Genomic DNA, 18,977 nt, shown 5'->3' with positions numbered 1-18,977 from the left:
TTTTGTTTAAGGGAAAAGCCAATTGTTGAAACACAGACTAAATCAACACATTTTGAATCTTTCTCTAAGCCTTGTTCCTGACCTTGTCCCAAGCCTTGACTTTGATTAAACCGCTGATTACACTGAACCCTGATTACCACACCTGTCCACCTCAACTGAAGATCATGCTGTACACTTTCCCAATTCACATTTTTCCTTACCATAAAAAACATATTGCTTTCTCTTCCTTTTGCAAGCTTCCGCAAACCACAATCTTCATCAGCCTTGTCTCCTCTCCCTGCACTCCCCTCCTAATAGTTTAAATGGACTGTCCATGAATCTTGGTGAAAAATATTCCTCTTCACATCACCAACTTCTTCGGATCCTGTCCTCCACAAAATACTCTTTTCCAACCTTAACTTAAGTCTCTTCACGAACCACGTCATTTTCTTCTGGATAGTCATTGTCTGTATTGTCCCAATAACCCCATGTGTGCCCAGCCCAGAATGTGCAAAACACAACTCCGTCCTATGGAAAAGTAATGCAAGCCATGTGCCAAATAAACCAGAGGTGAAGAGAACACATCTGGAAGATGACTTCATAGAGGAGCTATGTTAATAGACTGGGAGCCCGGTCAAATAAAAAGATCCAATTTTTCATTCCCAAAAAAGTGTATCGATTTTAGAAGAAGGATAAGATGTAAACATTTCTGGAAAGACCGAAAGAGATCTTGAAGCATTTTAAATAGATGTGCTGAAGAATTTAGTGGATTACGTTCTTTAGGACTCAATGTACACAACCTGTTGTCAGTTTGGGGGCACTCCCTGTGGATACATTTTGCATTGTACTTCTGGAAAGTACGAAATAGGCAGGACTTGTCCATTTTTCAAACAAATAAATATCTTTTTTGATTTTCTGAACATGGACTGAAAAAAACTTTCCTTCATTTTTCAAGATAAGTGATGCAACTTTTTTCTAGAAAAACTTAGCAAACTTCCTGCAGCTTACTTAAGGCAGCATTCGAGGAAAGTTGGGGTGGGGCGATGGAGAGGAGGAGCTGGGGCAGTCATGGGGGGGGAGTTAGCGATGTAGCCCCTGCATTGTCCAGAGAGGCACAGCATTCATGGTTCTTTGCAAGGAAGCAGTGACATTTATTAACAAGGGCACAATATCTACCTTTCCCTGGACAATGCAGTATTTCTGACACTAAAACACTGTTTCGTTGGACTCTACTTCAGTGGGAATGGCATCCATTTAGTCCGTGATCGCCATGGCGATCCCAAACACAAACTGTACCGAAACATCCACAGCGCTTTTTAAAAAAACTCCCAGCGGGTAGGTAGAATTAGTTATGTTATTTGGGAAGACTGACTTCGTGCATTGGATGTCTGTCCTCAGACATAGCACAACTATGCGGGACATGTTGACGTGACAATAATTCACCATGTCTCCATGGTTACGCAGACCTGGCCAGACAGACCATATTACAGAGGAGACACCTTTTGCAATGTTCACGAGAGCAGTTGTAGGGGGAAATTGACTCCACAGACAGCAGACAACTTTAAATTAGACAGTCTGGGTGTAGCTCGTATGGTCTAGGTACCTTTTCCGCCACATCATCCTTTCAGCGGCCAGGCCCCCTACCATAAAGTGAGGCTCTATGTCCCACTTTGTGGGTGGTACTGAAAAGCTTACCTAGGTGAGCCTCCTGCCCCCTGCTTCCTCAGATTTTGCATATTCCCTTTGGTGCTATCATGCTGGCAAAGAGAGAAGACATAAATAGGCAATGTCACCAGAACTCCACGGGCTACTGATGAGGCCTAAATGAATGAACCTGCGCCAGGGCAGTCTCCCAGATCTTTGGCAAGAAAGGCTTTTGCCTGATTTCAACCTTCCCCCCCACAAGAGATGACAAGATGGGTAGTGATGAGCAGTGCAAATATGGACAGCCAGGAATTTATGAAAAGACGTCCTGAGCACCAGCTCCGAAATAACTGGATTGGCCGCACTTCTTGAATCCTCAAGGACATGAAACAAATGATTCTTCTACGGTTTTCCAGTTGGAAATAATTAGCCCTTTCTTTTTTCATTTTAAGTAAGTTTCCAAAAAGAAAATGGTATTTGTTTGTCTTTTGGGGAGTGCATGGTGAACTGCCCTTCCAAGATGGCCTGTAAGCCATTTATGGCCATTTATGGAGGATCGCAGAAGACTTGGGACTTTTAGCTGGCAAGTCTGCAACTTGAGCAGTGTGACGCTTGGCAGGGGATGGGTTGGGTGTATGTATATGTGTGTGTATACTTGCCCATGCGTGTGTGCAAGTGCATGTCTGTGAGTGTGTGTGTGCTCGTGCACAAATGAGGGCACCTTTTGACTTTTTGCACTTGGTGGGGGCCTATAGGACATTGGTGGCCCCTCAATTGGTTAGGGATAGGTCTGGTCAGCATTTTTCTCAGGACACGAGTCCACCAGATTCTAGACTCACCCTCATATTTGCAGGGTGTTGCCTAATCCAGAGATTAGCGGTCATGTAGTAGTTTATCTACACAAAGAGGACTCTCTACTAGAACCCCTAGTCAGATCCAACCAATAACACCGTGCCAAGCCGTAGGAGGAGAAATCCAGGTGTTAAGTATCACAATGTGGTATGTGTACTGGGGATGAACTGCCACAGCATGCATCACAGCATGAACAAGAGTCTAGGCCGTAAAAGTCAAGCCGTGGCAGGTGCAAATGAGATGAGCTGCAACAGGATGCACTACTGGGCTATGAAAAAGGCAATATTAAATCAAGCCAAGAAACATAATTACAAAATGTCTGCAATGCAGAAGAGGACATAAGAGTTTGGTAACCAATCAATGCAAGAGATGGACTCTGTGCTCTACAAACGGGCATCAGCAGGAGTGACAGAGCTTGGCATGATTTTTATTTGTAAATGTTGTGCTACACAATAAACCTAGATTTGTTTGTCTTTTGTTGCTTTGTGCTTCTCAATCTGTGTGTCCTCACTTGCAGAGCCTGGTGAGTCTGTCCCTACACCCCTCCGCTGGCTGCCTAAACTTTCAGTAATGGGCACCAAACTTGTCCTCATCATATAGAATGCATTTTAGGAAGTGGCCACCAGCAAGTCAACAAATGTGGCAGAAAGTACCCTTGACATCTGAGTACCAACTCCAGGCTGACCCAGAACTCCTTCAACATGGGAGTGATCCATAGCTGTGAGAGATGTCCACGTTTCAAGCCTGGCAGATGCTTTGAAGATCCCTCTTGAGATGAAAACTAGGTAAGGGGCACTGTTTTTGGCGAGACTTCGCACTTATGTGAAGGACGGGTTAATATTTGACTGGTGGATGAGAGTGCTCGACAGAGGGCAGCAGCTGGGGGGCATCTCTTTAGAACAACATCTCCATCATCTTCAGACCTACATCCACCCACTCCAATTCAAATGCAAGTTGAAGAATCATCTCTATAGGGACATTTTCCTCCCACAAAGCAATACTCCCCTGTTGGCGGCCATATAATAAACATTCTAACTCGTACTCTTGGGCTCGCGCCTGCTGACCAACATTCCACTGCTTCCCAGCTAGGCTTACAGCCACTATTACATACATAACGATAAATAAAGGCAGGCTTCAATGCTCATAACGTAGGATCCATGGGATCTGAAAGAATGGGCTCGACTGTGAATGAATACAATTCAAGCTCGTGACAGAACCACCACGGCGAGCCCTCAAAGGCATCCACTCAGGAGTGAAAGAAGATAAGGACGTAACCCTCTCATCCTGCAGCCTACATTGCATGGACCAGGCTGCCCTCTCTGAATTACAGGTCATCTGTTGGGGATTCAAATGGCCTCACAGAATCTGGTATGTTTATTATTTGTAACTTGTATACAATGCAAAGCACAACACTACTTTTATAAGTTCTTGTAAGTTGCTGTGTTGAATATGGATGAGTTTGCCGGTGATGTGTACAAATGGGTTGAAACAACCCTCCTGGGCAGGACATTAATATGACATCCCTTGGTCTGCAGTTGCATTCCTTGTGTCTTACCTTGCACGATCAGATGAACCTGTGAGGTTTTGGGGTGCTGTTGCGTCTGCACGGAGCAGGTGTAGGGACCCTCGTCCAGGGTGTCCACCTTCTGGATCCTCAGGCTGTATTCCAGAGGGGTTTGCCTCTCCAGCTCCACCCGGGGATCTTGGGACCACTTGTCCTGCCCAGCAAAGATGATGCCTGAGCGGTTCAGCCAAGCTACCTTAGAGTTGACGTCTTCCACGTAGCACCTAGAGAGAAGGAAAAGAGTTTGATTAAGCGCCAGACACCAAAGGTGGGTTCAGACTTTGAGCATCAAACAGCGAGTGCGTTATCAAACTATACACAAGTAAAATCATGGCAGTATCTGACAGTCACATTTTCCCTTTTAATATCACTGTATCACCATCTTGAAGGCAAAATTAACTTGTGATCAATTCTTCTACTAGAAAAAGAACTGTGGCACCTCTACCCTACTCCTACTACAATCAAGGATGTAGTGCCTGTGGTCTTCTAGGAAAATGACTGTTGCAGTTGTGCCCTACTCTTGATAGACGTCAGCCTTCTTGCTCTTGAATAAAAGTTGAGTGACCTCTGCTAAAAGCAGGGATGTGGTCCCACCACCCTGTAGAAGAAATGATGTGTCACCTGTGAATGTCTTTGGCTAGAGTGACACTGAGAAATCTGTGCCCTCGTCCCAGTCCTCTGGTTGTGGCCCTTTATCTTTTCCCACTAGAAGCAAAGTTCTGGCTTTTTGTCTTTTTCCACTGGAAGCAGAGGTGGGAACCTTTATCTCTCTTCCACTGTAAGCAGGGACGTGGCCCTTTACCTACTGACCATCTAAGGCTAAAAGCGTGATGGTGACCCTTAAACCTTCTCCACGTAGAAGCAGAGCAGTGGCCCTTAAACCTTCGCCCACAACAACCATATGAACAGAGCGGGGGTTATTCCATCTCCTCTTCCTACTATGATCAAGTCGATGGCCTTTCAACTTACTCTCACTTCCACCTTCTCTACTGGAGCCGCGATGGTGACCCTTCATCCTGTGGCCCCTCGACCTTCTAATCCTAAAGCAGAGGTGTGGTCCTCAACCTTCTCCTGCTAAAAATATAAAAGCAGGACTGTGGCCCTTTCATCTCCTCCCAATGGAGGCAGGTTTGTGGCCCTTAAACTTTCTCCCACTTGAAGCACAGTGGGAGCCACTCATGATTCTCCACTAAAGCACATTTGTGGTCTTCCACCCCTTGTCCTCGAGAAACAGGGCCGTGGCACTTCAATGTTCTTCGTCAAGAAGCAGGGATGTGGACCCTTATGCCGCTAGAAGAATACCTCTCACCCTTCAACCATCTACTGGAAATGAGGTAATTGCCCCTCATCCTGTTCCTTTAACTTTATCCCTCTAGAAGCAGGGCTCTAGGAATACAAACTTTTCCCTCCTTCAATCTTCTCCTTTTAGAAGCAAGGCTCTGGTCCTTGAACTTTCTCCCTCCAGAAGCAGGGCGCTAGGCATGAAACCTCTTCCCTCTGGAAGCAAGGCTCTGGTCCTTGAACTTTCTCCCTCCAGAAGCAGGGCGCTAGGCATGAAACCTCTTCCCTCTGGAAGCAAGGCTTTGGTCCTTGAACTTTCTCCTTCCGGAAGCAGGGCGCAGGGCATGCAACCTCTTCTCTCTGGAAGCAAGGCTCTGGTCCTTGAACTTTCTCCCTCCAGAAGCAAGGCGCTAGGCATGAAACCTCTTCTCTCTGGAAGCAAGGCTCTGGTCCTTGAACTTTCTCCCACCAGAAGTAGGCGCTAGGCATGCAACCTCTTCTCTCTGGAAGCAAGGCTTTGGTCCTTGAACTTTCTCCCACCAGAAGCAGGCGCTAGGCATGCAACCTCTTCTCTCTGGAAGCAAGGCTCTGGTCCTTGAACTTTCTCCCACCAGAAGCAGGGCGCTAGGCATGCAACCTCTTCTCTCAGAAAACAAGGCTCTGGTCCTTGAACTTTCTCCCACCAGAAGCAGGGCGAAAGGTATGGTACCTCTTCTCTCTGGAAGTGGGGGTCTGGCATTTCAGCATTTTCCGCTAGACGTAAGTAAGGCCCTGGCCCTTTAACTTTCTTCCTCCAGAAACAGGGCTCTGGTGCTTCAACATTCTCCCCCTGGAAGCAGGCTCTGGCATTTTAACATTGCAAGAAGCAGGGCTCTGGTCTTACAGTCTTCTCCCCATAGAAGCAGGGCTTTGCTTCCTTAGTTTTCTCCCTCCAGAAGCAAAGATCTGGTCCCTCAGCCTCCTCCCGCGGTAATAAGGACCCTGCTGCCTTGATGTCTCTGCCTGTCTTCCGGTGAAAGCACAGCCACTTTGAAGCCTGAACTCACTGACACCAGAAGTAAATATTGCACAAACGCAGCAACTCTTCTCATTAAAAAAACAACAAAACCAATCTTTGAATCTTTGTATCCCGGGGAAAGGCTGAAACAGCCTCCAGCATCTACTTGTCTACAACTGAAGGCGGTAATGAACAAAAAGGGACGTCAGGTGCTGTGCTGATGCAACAGACTTTAGAAGGAAGCAATGGATCCAGTTGAGATGTTTGGGCAACGTCTCACCCCTCCTCTCCTTACTTCGGCATCAGGAGGTTTCAGCCTGAATGAGTGCACAAGTACAGGCAACGGCATGGTCATTTTTTTTCAATGGAAAAGTCAATACTTGTTTCTTCAAAAAAAAAATGTGTTTGCAAAAATCATCTTGACATTATAACCTTGTACTGAGAATCAGCGAACCGTGGCTGCTCGTGGACATTCAAATTTAAAGGTTATCTTTGTCCTTTTGATTATGGCACGCCCATGGTCAACGATTCAAAGGTAGTTGACATGCCTTTCTTTATTCAAAGAACAAAAATTGAAAACAATTTAAAAATAAAATAATTCAGATTTTGGATCATAGCAATTGGTTTGTGTGATCGTGTTGTGAATGAATGATTGAATAAGGATCAGTATTGGCATTTCTGTTGTTGTTGAGTATTTAAGACCCAGCCGTACTGATTGAGGCCCAAACACTTTTATGCTAAGAGCTTGTCTGAAAAGATGCACACCCTATATTACAGGCTGGATACTACAATTAAAGGGTTGTGGAACAAGGGGAATGGCTAGGAAATATGGAAGCAAGTTAGAACTTCCAACTATAGGGAACAATAGGGAGTTAAAAAGTCACAGACAGTTTTTCATAAAATTATGAACATCAGGAGTGACCTTGGTCCAATCCACAATCAAATCTGGCCAACAGAAGAAGCAAGGCAAAGAGAGAGAAAGGACTTCCCAAATCCTCACACAACTTTCTCGGGTGGCGAAAGACAAGATTTGAACCTGTGCCCGTGTTCCACACCCAGCAACTGAAAACATCACTAGATATCGTCTCCCTGGCCTACTGCGGCTTACTCTAGACATTATATATCACTGTTCAAGCACCTCCTTCAACATAAGTTGAGCTCCTCCTTTGCAACCATGAAAGGGTGGGATTGGCAAGTGCACTTCCTGGAAGGAAAGAGGAACGCATTCATTGGTTGGGTGTGGGTGATGGTACTTCCCCGCCTGCATGCCTGCGCCCGGAAGTTCCATCATGGGTCAACGGTGACATCATTTCTGGTGCGCCATGCGCATCAGGCTTCGTAAGCGTAGTGAGCTCGGCGGCTGGGGTGGGTTTTAAACAGGGCCACTGGAATTATACAGCAGTGGAGGGCCAAATTATGCAGCAGGGTTGACATAATTATGCAGCGCATTTCGTAATAAGATTACTTCCTTATTTTGCCATTTGCACACTTGTTAACACTGTTTGGACTTTGGCTCAACCTCATTAGTACCAGTTTAAAACCCATATATAGCAAGAAGCAATAAACAGGTGACCAGTCATCCTGTACAAAAGCTATTCCACTGTGCAATATCATCTGTTACTGCGTTTTAGTAACTTTTGAACCATTTGATCTACAAATTAAATGTGTCTTTGTTTAAATCTACAGATTATGCAACAGATGGTGCATTATGTGGCAAATCTATAATTCGGCAAAAAACACCACAGCCCCCCTATCATATAATTACAGTGTCCCTGGAAGAGCGTTATTATTTGTTTTCTTTGCAAATATTAATTTCCTCCACTCATCAAAAAATCTATAATTGGCTGCAAAATTTACAATTTAAAAAAAGTATCTAGATTAAATGCACCAAAATGTATTACATTTGCTGCACATTGGGCTCAAGGCTGCTCCAGGGACTTTACCAACATTAACTATTCCCTTTCAGCTGTTGTTTGTTGTGATCAGACATCATTTAAAGAGAAGAGATTTTGCGCAATAGTGTAAACATCTCCATTTGACGGTGTGGTGGGTGGGTGTCTTGTGTGTGCAACTGGAAAAGTACATTTTAAATGCCTAACTGCAAGTTGAAGAGGGTAGATAGATTTCTTCTTTTTTTCGCTTTTTATTGTTTCACTTTCAGCGGAAACTCGTGCTCACATCGCAGGCATTATTCTCAAAGCAGCAGTTATTTCAACGGGGCATGCAGACCTTACAAGGATCAGAAATATGTTAATTATCTCTCAAAGGTCCGTGTCTGAAATCAAAAAGTATTTTCAAGTCCGACATTAACATCACAAATACGAAATGTACTATATTGTTCAGGTGACCTTTTTTTATGGAAAGAGATAACACTTAGTTGAAGCATAACTTGTCGCATAATTTACTTAACCCTGCTGAACAATTCCTGTCTGCTGCCCTTGAATGTGACCGCTACTCTACAAGCTTTCCCCACTCTCCCTTCCTTGGTAATTCTGGTTAAATCCAGGGCCACTGGATTTATGTGATTCCGCGGCCAATGCTTTTTTTTTGGCTTCGTTATAAATTTACTTTATTTACCACAAAATCATCCTCTGCTGAAAAAGCGGCTGATTTTAGCAGAAAAATATGTATTTCTAACTCAAATGGATAAAAATTTACAAAAAATGTGGCAACGTTGGTTTGCACAAAGTGGAAGGCCCATTGCAAAGGTTAACTGGTCATTTTTTGTTTGCTTTTTTCTGTATGTAGTTGTTAAACTGTTACTAACGAGGTGAACTATTTGACCAGACAGTATTACCATGTTTAAAAACACAAAATAACAAAATAAAAGTGTGCTGCATTATGACGTATAATATGCCTTTTCTTGCCACGCAATTTTGTCAACCACGCCGCATAATTTGGTGCTCCCCTGACATAATTCCAGGGGTCCTGGTTATATCCAGCTAGCTGCCACTGATTAAAGCTTGATGCAATTAAGTAATTTCAGCAAGTCTCTGCTCCTAGGCATCCATCATAGGAACATTTTCATTCCGATGCCACGTAGATCCAACTACAGGTTCCAGTAGCTAGCTGATTGGGGAGTATATTCATTGGCATGTATTGGGGGTCCCTTGACTTGCTGTGGTACATGCCTAGCTGTGAGTCCCAAAGTTTCATTTGAAAGGGAACTGGAAGTGATGTTCATATGCCCCAATAGAATGGGCTATCGCCAAAGTAGCGTACATGTGTTGAGAATGAGATACGAGCCTGTGCACCAGTGCTTAATTTTAGCCTGTGCTTTCGGTTGCTCGACAGTGGCACTTAATTGTCAACACCACATTTATGACAGTCTACCACATGGTGGCGCTGCTCACCTAATTTAGAACAACGGTTGTTTATGGATATAATATACAATATAAATGACCAATATCTGCCTCCCCAGCCATTCCTTTCAATTTGGGGACCTGGAATTATCTGAACTGTCGCACTTGCAGGCAACACAGATGGTTAGTAGTTGTTTTGGCAACAAAGACCGTTGCAATAGGTGGTTCAAGCTGCAATGGCCTCCTGGTCAGGGCCCTGGCACTTATAATTTTACAAATTAAGCACTGCTGTGTACTGGATGCGTACCCTACATCAGATTGTGCTCGACCGGTGTGAATGATGCAAGCTGAGAGAGTCTGCTCAGGGGTAAAGTTGGAGCCCATATATCTGTGAGTGAGAGTCACAGGAAGTGGGCCAACTGGGTTTAAGAGATAAGCATCATTAGAAAAATGTATAATTTCTATAAGTTAAGTCTTTGACCTCATATTCTGTGCTTGTATTAACCCACTTAACTACATTTACAATCCTGCTGACTTGTGACTTTGTTTCCTTTTGATTAAAAGGTAACAAAAATGGCACAAATGAATTCTCTTCATGCAGTACTTGATTTGTAGAAAATAATAATTGTCGAGCCTAAAGTTTTGCCCAGAAAACCTTGGACGACGCTATCCAGTCTCAGGGGTGCTGAAAATCATGGCTGCCTAGTCTTGAATCCACCTCATGCCTCTTTCATCCAACAGGCACTCCCTTTCTCTTTATCTCTCTCTTGCTGGTTCTTTTTCATCTCTGCTTTCTTTCTCTGTCACTGCTTTCCCTTCTTTCTCTCTCTCCTTCTTTCTCCTTTCTTTGTTTTTCTCTCTCTTGCACTGGGCCAAAGCCTGATGCCCAAAAATTAGTGCTGGTGCACCCCACCTGAAAACCCCCACTCAAAGTACACACTGCCTCCACGTTCTCCCCACATTGTGTCATCTCACTCCCAGCCTAGATCACTCTGCACCTTTTCGTACACGTTTTTTTCCTCTGCGTGCACAGTTTTGCACTAATAAATGGTTCACCCTGTTCACAAGGCCTAAAAGGTGGCCACGCTCTTCCATATAAATCAGGAACAGCGGAAGTGACAGAGAACCCAAACCACCTTCGTTTACAGGCATGCCCAGGAATGGTATTTTCTGTCCAGGCCCAGAGAAGTGGGTGCCTGGTTATTGCGGGACGCAGGTGGGTAACCAACAGAAGCCGTGTTATTGCAAGTGCACTCCAACTCGCTTGACGCAGTGCGTGATGGAAATCCCTGCTGATTGGCTGATGCATGTATTGTCTGCCTGCCATGTTCTAATTGGACATCATTAATTTGTTTGTATATCATTTGTTTCTGCATGGAAATCAATATTGTATACGCTGTGCCCCTGGGGTTTATTGTCATTCTTGTTGCAAGCGCAGGTGCCTCCGAGTTATTTTATATACAGAATTCCCTGATATGGGCATGAGAGAAGCTGCCACTGGTGTGTGGCACGTGCCAGTGCAGGCATCATCTGACTACTGAACATCATTATGGGTAACTTTTGTGCAGTGCTGAATTTGTAAACAAAATAAGTGTCACGGCCCTCAGAAAGAGGCCACTGAAGCTGGCCCCACACATTGCCCCTACCAGTGTTCCCAATGACACTATCAACACAACTACTTTCAATTCAATTCAATTCAGTTGATTTATATAGCACGCTACATACCCATAGGGTCTCAAGGCGCTTGGATAAGGGTGGGGAATTACTTGTCGAATATCCAGGTTTTAAGTTGCTTTCTGAATGTTAGGTGGTTCTGAGTGAGGCGCAGGTGAATGGGGAGTAAGTTCCAGGTTTTTGCCGCCAGGTAGGAGAAGGATCATCCTCCCATGGTGGTTTTGTTGATGCGAGGTACAGCAGCAAGGGCTTGGTGAGAGGAGCGTAGCAGGCGGGAGGGGGTGTAGAAGGAAAGTCGTGTGTTGAGGCATTCGGGTCCAAGTTCGTAAAGTGCTTTGTGTGCGTGGGTTAGAAGGCGGAATGTTATCCTCTTATTGACGGGGAGCCAGTGGAGGTTTTTCAGGTGACCAGAAATGTGGTCTTTACGCGGGATGTCTAGTATGAGTCTGGCTGATGCGTTCTGGATGCGTTGGAGTTTTTTCTGAAGTTTTGCGGTGGTACCGGCATATAGGGTGTTTCCGTAGTCCAGGCGGCTTGTCACCAGTGCGTGGGTGACCGCTTTTCTAGTTTCGGTGGGGATCCAGCGAAATGTTTTTTTGAGCATGCGAAGAATGTTGAAGCAGGATGATGAAACGGTGTTGACTTGTCTGGTCATCGAGAGTGAGGAGTCCAGAATGACGCCAAGGTTCCGTGCGTGGTCTGTCGGGATGGGTGCTTTTCCAAGGGACTCTGGCCACCACGAGTCGTCCCAGGCGGAGGGGGAGGTGCCTAAGATAAGGACTTCTGTTTTGACTAACCATCACACTCCTGTAAGTTTAAGAATTCAGACTATTCCACACACGAAGCTGTAAGAAAGGTTCGGGCAGTAGGTATTAGCCATTTTTACTATATATTTAATGAATAAACAACTGATGCTGTGCTCATCTTCAAATTAGCTAACCAGCACCATCATGTGGCAGACGGTATTAAGCTCTGGTGTTGACAATTAAGTGCCGGTGCCCAGCACTGGAAATGACCAGCTCAAATTAAGCTCTGCTTTTGTACTGTGCCTGAGTGGAGGAATGGGGTGGTAAAAGGTTAGTACTGCACTGTTGACTTGCAGATGAGCACGGTTGTCACTGTATATATGCATAGGCTACACACAGCTTCTTTATTGTATATTGTGTACATGTTGGTGTCATTGGGCTAGAACATGTGAGCGTGCGGATCATCGTTGTGTTGTAAACTTACGTTTGTCTCAGTGCATGAGCAGTGATAACAACAGCATCCTCCCCTTTCCCTGGCCATGGATGCTGAGTGATGGGGACATCTTGGAGGAATAAGCTAGAAATGTGGGTACCAAATCAGAAGGTCGGCTATGCTTGATGCCTCAGATTACGTAGAGGTCAAGGGTGAAAACTATCAACTGAGCGACTTAAGGTAGGTACTCCCACTACTAAGTACTGACCATTGGGGTAAGCTTGCAAGATTGTTGATACCCTAACGATTGGACTGTGGTGACATGAAGTACACAGGGCTTCCCTACCCTCAAGAAGCAAAACTGTGAGGACTCCAGAAGAACCAGCACAGGACGTGTCTAAATGTGGATGTATGACATTACAACGCATGCTTTTACCACGCATACTTTTACATCGCAACTTTTTCAATGCATCCCATTACAACGCATAGCGCTTTTGGGTGCTGGATAGTGAATAGTTTAATTTACTATTCCAACTCCAGTCCCCGTGGATAGTAGGGAAGGTGTTGGATAGTAAATTAAATCTATTCCCTATCCTAGAACTCCCCCCAGCGCAATGCGTTGTAATGGTTTGCGTTGTAAAAGTTGGGATGTAAAAGCACTGCGTGATAAAAGTTGCGTTGTAAAGGATGTTTCCCTCTAAATGTATATAATATGTGCCCACATCGGAAGCATCCGGGTAGGGTCAGGAGTAAATGTCCATGCTCTCTGCACCTTACACAAAGTGTTCTGAAATAAAAGTATTGACTATTTACACCTGAGTATGCAGCATCCCAGACCTATGTTTGACACCCAGTTTTCATCCTGGTTGAGAACCACCTGGCATTTAGGAAGGCTCTGAAAGCAGTGCCATTACCACACTAAACTGCCTCGCCAAGGTGCAAGCCTAAAAACACCATTAGAATAGTCAACTTATTAAAAGGACAGGAGACCCACAAGTCAATGTGGGCTCGATAAAGGCTCTTTAACCCCTCCCATGCTCATGACGAGTTCAGCTCATCATAACCGCAGTGGCGCTCACACGCGGGGATAATTCCCCTGCTGTGCTGAACGTTCCACGAGAACGGGTGTGGTCATGACGAGCTCAGCTCGTCATGAGCACAGCGCCACCGTGCTGCATGACGAGAGCTCATCATGAGCACCGGGGTGCTGTGCGCGCCCCCTCTCCCCCCAGCACAGCGGGGGATTTACCCCCGCGGCCAAGGGGTTAAGGAAGAGAGAAGACGACTAAAAGCAGCCAAAAAAGATGAGCTTGGCTTAAAGTTTGGTGGAGGGGTCACTCCATCACATACATGACAGGTATCCCATCTGACGTATTACTAGAGCTAGGGCCGGCTCACCTTTGTGTTGAAGTTTTTTATCCACCAACCTCTAAATAAGGTCCTATGTATTCAGCAGCATCTCAGTGGATTAATGCACCTGCTGTTGCGATGGAACTGGGAACTGAAGGGCACGGAATTTAATGTTAGCAGGGCTTGCTTCCTTCTATAAAGGTGACTTTAAGTGCTTTATATGGAATTGGTGCCCAGAGGCAGCTCAGTTTACAATGTGAGCTGTACAGATGGTCAAGCATTTTATGGGTGCAGGCATAACACCGGGGGAATGCTGACAGGGCCTTTAAGAAGGGAATTAGATGACACTTGTGATAAGGAATGTAATACCCTCTTTTATAGGCGCAATTATCCCTCGGCTCGCGGCATAATTACAAGATGGCGGCTGAGGGATGCGCGTGTCAGCCGTTTCAGCGTCCGGCCAGCTATCTTTCTGTAATACACGTCTGAGCATTAGTTGGGGTTTTAACAAATAACCAGACGCTTGTCTCTGCCTGAGCCCGGGATGGAGAACGGGGGCTTTGAGGGGAGCGAGTCCGGGGGCGGAGAGCGAAAGGACAGGCGCGGATCTCGGCTCCTGCACATTACCCGGCGCTCAGCGCCTCGCCGCCTCTAAATCCTCGACAAATACTTCAGACGGAGGAGCTGCCGGGCAGGCCGCCTCGCCCTCTCGCCTCGAAGGGGACGTGAAAGCGGCTGTTTGCTCTCGGATTTGCTGGTAGGCTTTGCGAGGAGCGCCGGGTCTGTATTACACGTGTCTCTGGATGACACCTGGTCTGTGGTGCTGCGGGGTGGGTGACTGACACTTCTGTGACCTTAGCCACTTGAGTGACCTTGGCAAATGTATCTCTGCCGTTCCTTTAGTCTCTCTTTCTGCCACCTCCCTTCTTAATGGGTCTGGGCAAGCGCAGCCAAGTCTTGGCACGGGTAGGTCTGGATACGGACTAGATGGGAGCCTGCTAGCCCAGGTGCTATAGAGTACCTGTATTCGATAGCTCCAGGGTCATAGAGTGCCCATATACGGTAGCCCTTGGGTCCATCGACCAGTGCCCATATACAACAGCTCTAGCATCATAGAATGCCCATATATGGTATCCCTTATGTCCGTCAACAGAGCCTGTACACAACAGTTCTAGCATCATGGAGTGCCCATATATGGTAGTCTGTAGGACCCACTGCACAATAGCTGTGGTGTCAAAGAGAGCTCATATGCAACAACAGTAGGGCCATCGAGTGCCATAACCGGTAGCTCTGGCGTCATAGAGTGCCCATTTATGGTAGCCCTTGTGTCCGTCAATCAGTGCCTGTATTACAATAGCTGTTGCATCATTGAGTGGCTGAATATGATAGACCTTGTGTCAAATAGCATAGTCTTGGTTTCAATAAGAGCCTCTACACAATAACCGTGGTGTCAAAGAGAGGCTATATACAACATCAGTAGTGCCATTGAGTGCCATACAGAAGAGCCACAACGTCTCAGATTGCCAATAAACGATAGCACTCGTGTCAACCAGTGCCCATATACAATAGTCATGGAATCAACAAGTACACAATAATCATGGTGTAAAAGGGAGCTCATAAACCATATCATTGGTGTCCTTGAGACCCTTACGGGTGATTGTGCGCTTTACAAATGTGGACTTTACTTGAGTGCTTAGGTGCCATTGAGTTCTCATGTATAAAAGCCATGGTGTCAACTAGTGCCTGTGTACGGTAACCCGGGTTTTTCGAGTGCCTGTTTACTAAAGCTATGGTGGCAATGAGTTCCTGTATATAACAGTACTGGTGTAATTAAGTGTCTGTTTACTATAGCCATGGTGTCAACAAGTGCCCGTTTACAATAGTACTGGTGTAATCGAGTGCCTGTTTACCTAAGCCATGGTGTCAACGAGTGCCCATTTACAATAGTACTGGTGTAATCGAGTGCCTGTTTACCTAAGCCATAGTGTCAACAAGTGCCGGTATACAATAGTACTGGTGTAATCGAGTGCCTGTTTACATAAGCCATGGTGTCAACGAGTGCCCATATATGATAGAATTAGTGTAACTGGGTGCCTGTATACTCTATCGACGGTGTCAATGACTGTCCTTTTATGATAGTCTTGGTGTAATTGAGTGTGTGTTTACTGTCGCCATGGTGTCACTGGATGCCCATATATATTACTGGTGCAATCGAGTGCTTGTACACCATAGCCAAAGTTTCAACGAGTGCCTGTATATAATAGCTTTGGTTTAATCAAGTACCTGTAGCCTATATCCATACTTATTTCTCAATCTTTCTTATGACTTTTCAGATTCTTAGGCTAGGCAATTATTGATGCTTCAATGGATGACATCAAGGGGGGTGGGTCGCTTTTTCTCTACGTGCCTTCTGCCCCTCACCTACAACACCTGAGAAAAGATTCAATCGCCCTCCGACACCTGAGAAAAGGTGCAATCTATGGAGTTCAGCTGTATTATAAAAATATAATCACTCCTTACTTCAGAAATCCTTTTACAGTGTTAAGATATACTGTGTTGTGTTATGCAGTTTTTATGTACCTAAAAGGGAAAAAAAGAGTGCCTTTTAAATACTGTGACATTTGGGGGTCTGAAAACCACAAGTCTATACACCTTGGCTTTCATCTGTTAGATATTTGAGATCTATAGCTAACTCCCACTGGAATAACTACTTGAACACATCACCATTTTGATAGGCTTTACCCCCGTTTACCTAGAGTGTGGCCAGCACCTTCAGGACAGTGTCCCAAACACTGTGTCAGGTACCACACCGGATATCCGGGACGGGCACATCCAACAGAGTTACCACAAATTGAAAACTGAGCCATTTTCTTTGCCCATTGGAATCCTCCAACCCCCACTGTCTTGTGGCTACGGACTGAAAAGCGGAAATGAAAAGGATTTTACCAACTGCGCTGCCTGATCAAGTGATGTTGGTGACCCCGTGAGAGAAACGAGGCTGTAAAGCAAAATCGATGACTCTTCCACAGCACTTTTGTTATATATGAAATGTGCGTGGTTGTACCACTGCATAGTAACAATCTACATAGTATAAAAGGCACAGTGCTTGCCAGCTCCAGCTGTCACGGAAACAAAGCCAAGCAGCCAGATGGATGCAAGTCATGGCAACACACTCGGCCAACACAAACCTTTGGATGCCTGAAACACCTTGCTCATGAATTCAGTGGGCAAAAGGAAACTACAAGTCCCAGGATGCAAAGTGTTGTAGACAACAATTCTGGAATGTGCAATGTACGAATTCACCACTAATCCATTATGGATTCTGGAGTAGCATGCTACTCGCCAAAAAAACACTTCAACGCCCCATCAGGTGTAGCAAGCGCAATATAAATGCAAACCTTTTTCCCTCTTCTATCCCTCCACTATCCTTCTCAATCCAAATAACTATCATATCCACAACTTAAATCACTTTCCTATTTCACTATACTATTTTACTATACTATTCACTACTAATCCTTTATGGGTTCTGGAGTAGCGAACTACTCACCGAAAAAGCGCTTTGACACCTCGTCAGGGGTAGGAAGCGCTATATAAATGCAATTACAATACAATATAATTACAATACAATACGTATGAAACCAGGCGTCTATGCCATATGTGCAAACCACACTCATGAAACCCCAGGTCTCTAAGATAACAATGCCAAGGAATAGGTATTTTTCTCTGTGGCATTGGCCTCCTGCCCACAGAGACCTGGGTATAAACCACAACATGCATTTCCATGGAGCACTGATCACCTGCAGGTAAGTGAATGACTTTTCACTGCAAGCCGCCTGAGTGATATTGTCTATATCGCCGCCCACAGGTCACCAGCTCAAGAATCTCTTGCCCATCTCGTGCTCCTCCTTTTCTCCTGTGTTTGAGTCAACAATGAGTTACTAAAGGCAGAGCACACGCTGCGTCCTAAGAAAGGCCGGAAGCCCAGGTAGAAGCCAGCATCCCGCCAGGATGAGGATGCTGTCAGAAGCACGAGGGGCCACCCACCCCCTCCTCCTGGGAGGAGCTGTCACGAGCCCCAGTGACGGGGCCATAAATCACCCAGACCTCTCACTTTGGAATGAGAGGAACATGAATCGCTCTCGCTTTTCCGCTTGGCTGCCCCCTCTTTCTTTGGCGCGTCTTCTCTGACGAGAGAGCGGCGCTCGGATTAATTTCCAAGCTTGTCCTACTTGTACCAGCTTATGTTGTGTATTTCTCCCTTGTCCACCCCCTTTCCTCCTTCCGATCTCTCCTCTTTTTCCGGTTCCCCCCTGGGGCAAATGTGTAGAGGAGAAGCCAAGGCTTCACTGTCAATCAGGCGGAGGGAAGCTTCCGCCTCCAGGTAAGCGCTGGAGGAAAAATGCCAGGAAGAGTAGGATGAAATGTGAAGAGTACGATGAAATGTGAAGACGAAAGATGAAATGTGAAGACAAGGATGAAACGTGAAGAGAAGGATGAAATGTGAAGACAAGGATGAAACGTGAAGAGAAGGATGAAATGTGAAGACGAAGGATGAAATGTGAAGACGAAGGATGAAATGCGAAGACAAGGTTGAAACGTGAAGAGAAGGATGAAATGTGAAGACGAAGGATGAAATGTGAAGAGAAGGATGAAATGTGAAGAGAGGATGAAATGTGAAGACGAAGGATGAAATATGAAGAGTAGGATGAAATGTGAAGAGAAGGATGAAATGTGAAGAGTAGGATGAAATGTGAAGACGAAGCATGAAATGTGAAGGCAAGGATGAAATGTGAAGAGGAAGAATGAAATGTGAAGACAAAGGATGAAATGTGAAGACAAGGATGAAATGTGAAGAGAAGGATGAAATGTGAAGACGAAGGATGAAATGTGAAGACTAAGGATGAAATGTGAAGACGAAGAATTAAATGTGAAGAGAAGGATGAAATGTGAAGACGAAGGATGAAATGCTCGTGGAATTACTTAGTTTATCAGTGCCTGTCCAGACCAGAAGAAGATTCTTAAAAGTTGCAATGATGTTTTGGATTTGGGGTATGCAAAACAGGAGAACTCTGGGAGAAGAGTGAACGCTAGGACCTCTCCAAACAGCCTCCTAGCTGAAGACGGTCCTCTCCAAGAAATCTGTCTCAACACAGAT

The 18,977-nt window shown here is 45.3% G+C and overlaps 1 protein-coding gene across 2 annotated transcripts in view; it reads right to left on the bottom strand.

Annotated features, from left to right (window-relative positions):
* LSAMP (limbic system associated membrane protein) overlaps positions 1-18,977 on the bottom strand; it is a 981,500-nt gene that overhangs the window by 553,574 nt on the left and 408,949 nt on the right. For both annotated transcript variants that reach the window (XM_078656723.1, XM_078656724.1), the window contains exon 2: positions 4,031-4,263. In XM_078656723.1, the coding sequence (XP_078512849.1) occupies positions 4,031-4,263 (233 nt within the window). The remainder of the gene's footprint in view (positions 1-4,030; positions 4,264-18,977) is intronic.

Source organism: Lissotriton helveticus, chromosome 8 (genome assembly GCF_964261635.1).
Source record: "Lissotriton helveticus chromosome 8, aLisHel1.1, whole genome shotgun sequence".
Taxonomy (NCBI): Eukaryota; Metazoa; Chordata; class Amphibia; order Caudata; family Salamandridae; genus Lissotriton; species Lissotriton helveticus.
Note: the sequence above shows the minus strand (reverse complement) of the source record. Positions and strands in the feature narration are given on the sequence as shown.